The sequence below is a fragment of the Sminthopsis crassicaudata genome, chromosome 6 (assembly GCF_048593235.1).
Source record: "Sminthopsis crassicaudata isolate SCR6 chromosome 6, ASM4859323v1, whole genome shotgun sequence".
In the NCBI taxonomy this organism is placed as follows: domain Eukaryota; kingdom Metazoa; phylum Chordata; class Mammalia; order Dasyuromorphia; family Dasyuridae; genus Sminthopsis; species Sminthopsis crassicaudata.
In genome coordinates, this window is record NC_133622.1 from 32,205,923 (window position 1) to 32,215,374 (window position 9,452).

General features: G+C 49.2%; 1 protein-coding gene across 1 annotated transcript; it reads left to right on the forward strand.

The window, feature by feature from the left end:
* Positions 1-375: 375 nt before the first annotated feature.
* Positions 376-6,315, forward strand: SHISA3 (shisa family member 3). The gene is made up of 2 exons (XM_074275002.1): positions 376-1,957; positions 5,263-6,315. Exons 1-2 carry the CDS (start codon positions 1,681-1,683, stop codon positions 5,715-5,717), a joined length of 732 nt encoding a protein of 243 aa, XP_074131103.1. The 5' UTR covers positions 376-1,680; the 3' UTR covers positions 5,718-6,315.
* The last annotated feature ends 3,137 nt before the right edge of the window (positions 6,316-9,452 follow it).

A 9,452-nucleotide genomic window follows, 5' to 3' on the forward strand; every position in this document is an offset into this window, starting at 1 on the left:
ACAGAAGTTCAAACCTGCTCAATTATCATTAATTTGTGCCTTTTATTATTATTATTTTTTTCCCCAAGCGTGAACGAAGAAGCCGCGGCCTCGGAGACTTAGCAGGCAGCTCTCGGCCCGTCTGGGTTACTGGTCATTATTCATCCAGACACGATCCAACGGAGCTTTTTTTTTTTTTTTTTTTTTTTTTTTTTCTCACAGCCTTCGCTGCTACTTTGGAGAAACTGAGGAGCAGAGCGTGGCGGGCACTTTCGGTCCAGGGCCCCTCCTCAGGTGAGGCCGTCGAGAACCAGAACAAGATCGAGAAGTTCCAGAACAAGATCGAGAAGTTCCAGAACGAGATCGAGAAGTTCCGGGACAAGTTCAGATGCGCGGAAGGGGCGAGCCCTGAAAGGAATCGCAGGCTTGTTCAGCCCAGAAACCGGGTGTCAAAGCACAGAACAATGGAAGCGGCTCCGAGGACCTGTGCGCCCCGGAGCACGCTGGGACACAGGGCTCCCCTCCTCGCTCTGGGACAGTGTCCCCGGGAGGCTCCGCCTCTGGGAAGCTTGCTCAGGATCCCGGAGGGGCTACTTCGGGGACCCCGGGCCTCCTGGCGGGCTCTTTTATGACTGAGGATGGGGAAAGTGCGTGGCGAAGGAGCAGCTCTGTGGAGGAAGGGGAGAAGGGAAGATTGAGGGCTGCTGGGATCACCCAGGAGCAGCAGCAGCAGCAGCCGCCGCCTGATTTGCTCCCGCACTGTGACCCGGGACAGCAGATTTTTTTTATACTCCCCCTCCTCCCCCCCCCCCCCCGCCCTTTTAATCCACCTCTCTCCCTCCTCCCTCTTCTTTGCTATTAAAGGGCTCCCGGCCGGGAAAGCTGTCAGCAGCCGGGAGCAGCAGTTTGTTCAGCGGAGCAGCCCCCTCTTCCTCGGCGGGCGCAGTGGGGATGAGCCCCCGCCAGGCGCGCAGCGGCGCCCTCACTGCCCGTCTCCCCCGCGCTCCGCTCGCCGCCAGCCGCGTGACGCCCACTCCCAGCCTCCCGGCCTCGGGGCCCTCGGGCTGCCGCCGCGGGCGGCGCGGAAAGGTGCGGGAAGAACTAAGTTGCGCGCAGAGACGCCCACAGCGAGTTGCCACCTCTGGGTGTGATCCTCACCGCGAGGAGTGGGGAGAGAGGAAGGGGGTGGCGGCGGGGTGTTAGAAGCGCCCCCCAGGCCCGGAGAACTATGAGCCGGGTAAAAAGCCTCGGCAGCAGCAGCAGCAGCAGCAGCAGCAGGACGAGCAGCCCCAGGAGCCGCGGTCCCCGAGGCAGCAGCAGCAGCGGCCCCAGCGGCCAGGGCAGTGGCCGCCCCTGCCCCCTCCGGCGCGGGCCGCAGTCCGGGGGATCCCGCCGCGGGCGCCTCCCGTAGCCGCTCGGGTCCGAGCCTCCCTGCCCTCGGCCAGCCACGCTCCCCGGCTCCCTTCTGCCAGATGCACCATGCTGACCTCGGGCCCGCGGGGAGCACTCGGCCATCGAGGCCGCCTGCCCGGCTCGTGCTGATCTCCGGGGGAGCAGCGTCTCCGGCTGGCCGAGCCCCGAGAGCCTGGCCGCCGCGCGCCCCGGCTGGCACAACTCACTGCCCGGGAAGCGAGCACAGGTCCTGCCCCTGCCTCCCGCCCCGCCCGCTCGGAACTTTCCCCTCGAGCCTCAGGAAGGGCGATGGGGGCGCTGCTGGCGCTCTGCCTGCTCCTGGGCGGGCTGCGCTGGGGCCCCGCCGGGGCGCAGCAGGACGGAGAGTACTGCCACGGCTGGGTGGACGCGCACGGCAACTACCACGAGGGCTTCCAGTGCCCCGAGGACTTCGACACGCCGGACGCCACCATCTGCTGCGGCTCCTGCGCCCTGCGCTACTGCTGCGCCGCCGCCGACGCCAGGCTGGAGCAAGGGGGCTGCACCAACGACCGCGGCGAGCTGGAGCACCCGGGAATCACCGCGCGTAAGTGCCGGCCCCCGAGCGCCGCCGCCCGCGTCTCGCCCCCCAGGCCGGCTGCGTGCCGTGGGAGCTTGGGGCGCGCGAGTGTGGGGGGGGCGAGCGCGCGCCTGGCCTGCCCGCCCCCTTCTGCCCGGGTGGAGCCCGTTCTCCCAGGGGACCCGGGAGAGGGAGGGGAGTTTGCTTCCTCCCCTCACATCCCCCCCAGGGCTAGAGCCCGGCGGCAGCCGCCGGGACGTGAGTGAGCCGGGGCGCGCTCAGTCCCATCCCGCGTGGGGCTGCGGGACAGGGGAGGCGCGCGCTCTCTAGATGGGTGCGGGTCCGGGTGCGGGTGGGCCGCGCCAGCGCTGCCAATCAGAGGCCAGCTGGTCTGATGTCCCAGCGCTCAACACAGAGCCCGGCACAGCCTCAGAGCTCTCTCCCTGTCTCTGTCTCTGTCTCGCTGTCTCTGTGTTGCCTCGACTTAGGGGCCAACGGCTGGTCTGAATGTGCGGGAAATCTCCGCGTTTTCCGCGTAGACTAGTGAGGTGGGGGAGGAACCGGAGAGGGGGAAGGGTCGGGCTCCCCGGCCCCGAGCCGGGAGACGTTAGTGAGTGCTGATGGAGTGTGAAACTTTACTCCTGACGCCAGTTAATCAACAGCCCGACACTGCGGGCGAAGCCCGAGCCACTTTTTCTTTTAAACTTTTCCTGCACCCCTCCCCCACCCTTTCCTTTCTTTGCCTCAAATTACCCGCCCCCTCCCCCCGGCCCCACCGAGGACGGCGCAAATCACCGCCACCGGCGTGGCGATTTTAAAAGCCCCAGTGGGCATCCCTCCCCCCTTTATTCTCGCCTCAGAAAACACGGCTCGAGTTTCCGCTCACTTCAGAGCGGAATAAATCACAGCCCGGCCCGGGGACCTCATACCTTCGCGAGGAGGCCTGGCGTTTCCCCACCTGAGCCTCGGCTTTGGGGGGACTCTAAGCTGTAGCTTCCGGGTCAGCGAAAGCGGAGGGAGAGCGGGCGCCCCGGGGGGGGGGCCGGGTTTGGGGCAAACAGGTGGATTAGCCCGGACGGGGCGCAGATTAAGTGAAGCCCTCGTCCCAGGAGGGTCACTGCAGTCGGAAAGCCCGGCAAGGAGACCGCTCCTTGCCCCCCTATTTCTTTGTGTCTGAGGGTCGCACTCGGGAAGTGGTTTGGGGGGAGGATTATTTTAGATGTTTCTCGGGAGTCGCCTGGTCACACCTGGAGAACAGGTCCTTTTGTTAATGAATCGATTTACATTCTGTGTAAACCAGCTGACAAACTTTAAAGCTACACAAATGTAGCATTATTATTACAGAAAAAGAGTCTAAATCTCCCAACCACTCCGTCCTCCTCGTCCTTTGAGAACCTGGGGCCTTCCTCGGGTCCAAGGTGCTTAAATCCTTTCTGTTTATCCGTTTGTACCATTCTTGCTACTAGCGGCCTAGTAATCCCCGCCTCTGTCTATTCGTGTCTGTTTCTCTCTGTCTCTTATTTTCATCTCCCTCTCTGTCTCTCCCTCTCTGTCTCTCTCATTTCTCTGTGTCTCTCTCTCCCTTTCTGTCTGTCTCTCCCTCTCTCGTTTCTCTGTCTCTCCCTTTCTGTCTCTCTCATTTCTCTCTGTGTCTCTCTCTCTCCCTTTCTGTCTCTCCCTCTCTCGTTTCTCTGTCTCTCCCTCTCTCGTTTCTCTGTCTCTCCCTTTCTGTCTCTCTCATTTCTCTGTGTCTCTCTCTCCCTTTCTGTCTGTCTCTCCCTCTCTCGTTTCTCTGTCTCTCCCTTTCTGTCTCTCTCATTTCTCTCTGTGTCTCTCTCTCTCCCTTTCTGTCTCTCCCTCTCTCGTTTCTCTGTCTCTCCCTCTCTCGTTTCTCTGTCTCTCCCTTTCTGTCTCTCTCATTTCTCTGTGTCTCTCTCTCCCTTTCTGTCTGTCTCTCCCTCTCTCGTTTCTCTGTCTCTCCCTTTCTGTCTCTCTCATTTCTCTCTGTGTCTCTCTCTCTCCCTTTCTGTCTCTCCCTCTCTCGTTTCTCTGTCTCTCCCTCTCTCGTTTCTCTGTCTCTCCCTTTCTGTCTCTCTCATTTCTCTGTGTCTCTCTCTCCCTTTCTGTCTGTCTCTCCCTCTCTCGTTTCTCTGTCTCTCCCTGTCTCTCTCCCTGTCTCTCTCCCTGTCTCTCTCTCTCTCTCTCTCTCTCTCTCTCTCTCTCTCTCTCTCTCTCTCTCTCTCTCTCTCTCTCTCTCTCTCTCTCTCTCTCTCTCTCTCTCTCTCTCTCTCTCTCTCTCTCTTCCCCCCCTTTCTGTCTCTCTCGTTTCTCTCCCTTTCTGTCTCTCGTTTCTCTGTCTCTCCCTCTCTGTCTCTCTCTTTCCCTTTCTGTCTCTCCCTCTATCTCTCCCTTTTCTGCCTCTATCTCTCCCTTTCTGTCTCTCTCGTTTCTCTGTCTCTCCTTTTCTGTCTCTGTCATTTCTCTCTGTGTCTCTCTCTCTGTTTCTCCCTCTATCTCTCCCTTTTCTGCCTCTATCTCTCCCTTTCTGTTTCTCTCAGGCTCCCACTCTGTCCCATATTTCCTTTGAAGTCAACAGAAGCACAAAGACAGGAATACTTCTCCCTAAAAAAAGAAGGGCTTTCCCCCTGTGGCTTCCTCCCTCTGCCCGTTTAGCCGCTGCTAGCCCAGTGCAGAAAATCAGAGGCCGAAGGCGATCAAGCAGGCAGAAAATCAGGGCCGAAGGCGTCAAGCTCGCAGCCCAGCACGGTGAGGCTCTGGCCCAGCCGCCTCCCTGGGTTCAGTAGTGAGGAGGTTTAGGGGCCTCGATGTCTTGAAAAAAACATTAGACCTTCCTAGGCTGTAGAAGACCGTGACTCGGTCAGAAGAGGACGAGGAAATAGGGGACTGCACGGATTTACGGAGGCATTTCTGGAGTTTCTTCCAACTTCTGCATGCACGTGACTAGGCCCAGACTTTCAGCTGCCAGCGGGGGCTCCTGGGAGGAGGGAGGTTTAATCTCGATACCATTTCGGATTTTGAACACCATAAAATCGTCCAGATGAAATTCTGCTCCCTTCCCCATGGCTCTAATGAAGGCGAGGGATTTTTCAGCTACAAGTTTCCAAGCGAGGTGATAGAAAGACGTGGCCGGAGGATGGTTTGGTCTCTTTGGTCCCCATGATGTGCATCGGGGGTTGTGGAGAGAGGGCTTTGAGGAGTGGAATCACAAGACCTCTGGGTGCCCCGCACCTTGAACTCGAGCCAACGAGCAGCCAGAACACGGTATTTTTAAGAACTGGAAGTCTTTAATAAGGGATTTTTTTTTCTTCTAGAACCAGTCTACGTCCCGTTCCTGATCGTCGGCTCCATCTTCATCGCCTTCATCATCCTGGGCTCCTTGGTGGCCATTTACTGTTGCACCTGCTTAAGACCTAAACAGACCTCCCAGCAGCCCATTCGCTTCTCCCTTCGGAGCTACCAGAACGAGACCCTCCCCATGATCCTGACCTCCGGCAGCCTGAGAGCGCCCTCCAGGCAGTCCAGCACCGCGACCAGCTCCAGCTCCAACGGGGGCTCCATCCGGAGGTTCTCCTTCGCCAGGGCCGAGTCCGGCTGCCTGGTGCCCTCGCCGCCCCCTCCCTACACGTCCGGCTGTCTGCAGACGCCGCACCCCATCCACCTGACGCAGCCGTCCGGCTTCCTGGTGTCGCCCCAGTACTTTGCGTATCCCCTCCAGCAGGAGCCGGCGCTGCCCGGGAAGAGCTGCTCGGACTTCAGCCCCAGCTGACGTGAAGGCCGCCGCAGAACGAAGGGCGGGTGGAGCGCGTCCGAGCTGGGCGCACGTTAGCCCTTGGAGGATGTTCGGGGGCAGCAGCAGCAGCAGTCACCATGGAGACGGACTTCCGGAACTCACGCCCTCTCCCACTTGGATCCCACAAAATGAATATTGTAGTTGCTGGGGTTTTGCCTTTTTTTTTTTTTTTTTTTTTTTTTTTTTTTTTTTTTTATAAAGGTGACCATTACACTTTAATTTGGTATCTTTACTCCTCATTGCAGCAGTGAGAACTTTAATCCGGTATTCTGGGGAAAACATTCCGCCCCTCAACTCAAAACATTATCTGTGTAGATGTTAGAAGTTACTCTCGTAAGCCTGAAGGATTAATTTAATTATAACAAAAAGGAAGTACCTGTTTATAGTTATCGGAAATTCATTTTAAAAACACTAATCACTTCTTAATAAACTAAGAGCACCGAGCATCTTGGACAGTATTTAAATGTGTCAATATAATTCTTGTATTAATAATCACACAAGTTGGAATACATACTTTCCAGAAGACAAGACGCCTGAAGGATTAATTTAATTATAATAAAGGAAGAACCCCTTTATAGCTATCAGAAATTCATTTTTAAAAACACTAATCTCTTCTTAATAAACTAAGAGCACCCGAGCATCATGGACAGTATTTACATATGTCAATATAATTATTGTATTAATAATCATACAAGTTGGAATACATACTTTCCAGAAGACAAGACGATATGAAAAAGTTTAATTCGTAATTTTCATGGTAAGGCAAATCCTAACTAAAATTTCCCCCTAGGGAATATTTATTGTGAACTTTTGTTCAGTGACATTTAGTCTATAAAGGAAAGTGGGACAGTTGAATCTTAAAGTTTTATTTGTAAAATTAATTATGTAAAAATGTGAAGATATTTGTAATTTAATGTATTTACACATTGACAATACTAATTATTTAGTATTAATCACACTGAATTTTTATGTTAATAAAAGCTGTGGTTAAAATTCCCGAAATTGTTATTCTGTGCCAATTAGCTAAGATGGAGAGGTCTTAGAGCTAAAAAATATTTATTACACATACTGTTATTAGATACAGTATACATTTGATTTTCTTTTTATCAAAGAACTTCATTAACTGTGGATAGCATAAAATATTTGGGAATCTGTCTACCAAAGGAAAGTCAGGAATTAATTATGAGCAAAACTACAAAACACTTTCCACACAAAGTCAGATTTAAATAATTGGAAAAATATCAAAACACTTCATTCTATAGGAGACATAAACCACGTGAAAATCAGTAAAAAAGACATATGTAACTAAATTTAGAAATTTGGTGATACCGAATATTGAATTTTAATTTGCTTTAAAAAGTAATTTCTCATCTCTAATCACAAAAGGTATGCAGCAGTAAGCATATATTCCATACTTACTATATGGTAGTCACTGTGCACCTAAAAAAGGTGAAGAAAGTTAGCAAAAATGTTGTGTATATCTTTTCTCTTATTCCAGTCACTTATTCAGAGACAGACCCTTATATCTAAGAGCAACTTAATTTCTATATGTCCCCTCATATATTTAAAAACTGGACAGTTGAAACTTGCATTAGTAATAATAACCTGTATTATTGATAAAGATTATAATTATTTTACATATGGAGTTTCTTGCATACAATAGTTACTTTACTACTAGTCAAATATATATATGTGTTGAGGTTCTCCAGTACCTACTGTGGAGGACATAGGTAAACAGTTCCTTTTCTCAGGAAACCTGTTTACCTGCTGACTGATCTAAATCTTGGTATATCCTCAGGTGATACACCTTTGCCATGGCTTAAAGATCAGTGTGAGTCTTTGAAAGAGAGCACAGCTAACAGACTCATAGATCTCCAGCTACAACTTTAGTATTGTCAATAGTACATTCTAACCAACCAAACTTATTGGCTATAAATACCTAAAAGTTTTTTTTTTTAAGAGTTATTAGTTAAAATTGTACCACACCTCTTTTTTATTTCTGTAATTCAGTGGGAAACTTATTTAAAACAAACTTCTTGTGACAAATTTAATAAGGTTTCTGAAATTAATTTATAAATCTTAAAAAACCTCAACCTTAAAAGTCGTTCTAAGAGCTGTTTCCACTCTAGATTGGTCATTAACTTCCAATCTACTCACCCTGTTCAGCATTGATGATAATGGAAACTTAAAAAGATAACTTTAAGAATAAGAAGTTTCCTGTAAATAGCATTGTAAAAGTATTCCAGAATGATTTAAGTTGCATAATAAACATCAATAGAAAATGCATACTTTTTTATGAGTTTATTATTCGATCTGCAGAGAAAAGGGACCTTCAGGGAGATCTAGGGCAATCCCTTTATCTCATAGATGAAAAAACAGTTCTTGAAAGGGGACACAGCCTGTCCTAATTCTTAAGCAGCTATGTTAGTGCCAATTTTTCCATCCCATTTATAATGACAATTTCAGAATAATGTTATCATTCAATGAATATTTCTTAATCCAGTACGTGGTATACTTTTATAACATGCTACTCTCTATGTCGTGAATTTATTTGTACAGATCAAATGTTAGGGAGATGTAAAGTGTAGAAATAAAGTGACTTAATATCCAAACAATGTTCTCACGGTCTGACAGTGTTAGTGTTTTGGTGATGTCCAGGAACGTTGTCCTTTCAGACAAACAGAATAATGAGGTTCTATGGCATTTAATGCATTTCTAGCAATTGCCCCATGATGTAAGAAGGGCACCCCTCTGATGTCTCTCAGTGGTCTGCAGCCTGCTAATTAAATCCAGTAGAATAAGAGGCAAGGGGATTCTCTCTGCCAAAAGACTACATAACTAGATGAGTAGGTATAAATTACACTTGGTTATTTTTTTAGTTGAACTCCTAACTGTTCATAGCATTGAACCATTTTTTGGACTATGTAAATCCTCTCTTTAAAAATTAGTCCATATCTGATCTTATTTCCTCATGAAGGGAAAAACTTTTGTTGACCTATTTTTCAGGCGATCTAGTAGAAGGAAAAGTTATTATTAATTCATATGATGCTAATAAAAACAGTGAATTTCCTTGATAAAATAGAAAAAATTATTTTGACTCTTCAGATATAATTAACTCTTTTGCTATTGATGGACTGGGGAAGCCCGGTGGTAATGTGGATAGATTGCCAGACCTGGAGTCAGATGAGTATATTCCTGAGCTGAAATCTGGTACTAGTGTTTATTGATCCTGGGCAAGTCACTTAACAGTATTTGCCTCAGCTTTTTTTTTTTTTAATCTATAAAATGAGCTGAAAAAGAAAATGGCAAACTACTCCATTATTATTTTTGCCAGAAAAACTCCAAATGGAGTCACAAAAAGTAGGATGTGACTGAAAAATGACTGAACAGCAAAAAATTGAGACTATTTTAAGTAACTCAGTAATTTCTCCCTAAGCCCATGTAGGCATGGCATTATTGGTTTAAGAAAAGATAATTCAGCAGATTTGCTAAGTAGCTAGGTGAGAGTAGATAGAGGATCTGAAGTTTAAATTTAATCTCAGACTTTGGGGCAAGACACAATTTCTATTTGTCTTAGTTTCCTCAATTGTAAACAAAGATATAAAGAGAGTATTTTGCAATACTAAAAGTGCTACATAAATTTAGGTATTATTATAAAAGTATCCAAATGATGCATTCCGAAGAAAAACATACATGATTTAATTGATTTTG

Bases quoted from the DNA above. Each gene is read 5' to 3' on its own strand.
- SHISA3 (XM_074275002.1), top strand. From the start codon at position 1,681: ATGGGGGCGCTGCTGGCGCTCTGCCTGCTCCTGGGCGGGCTGCGCTGG. The intron at 1,958-5,262 runs GTAAGTGCCGGC...TTTTTCTTCTAG, and splicing joins GCACCCGGGAATCACCGCGC to AACCAGTCTACGTCCCGTTC.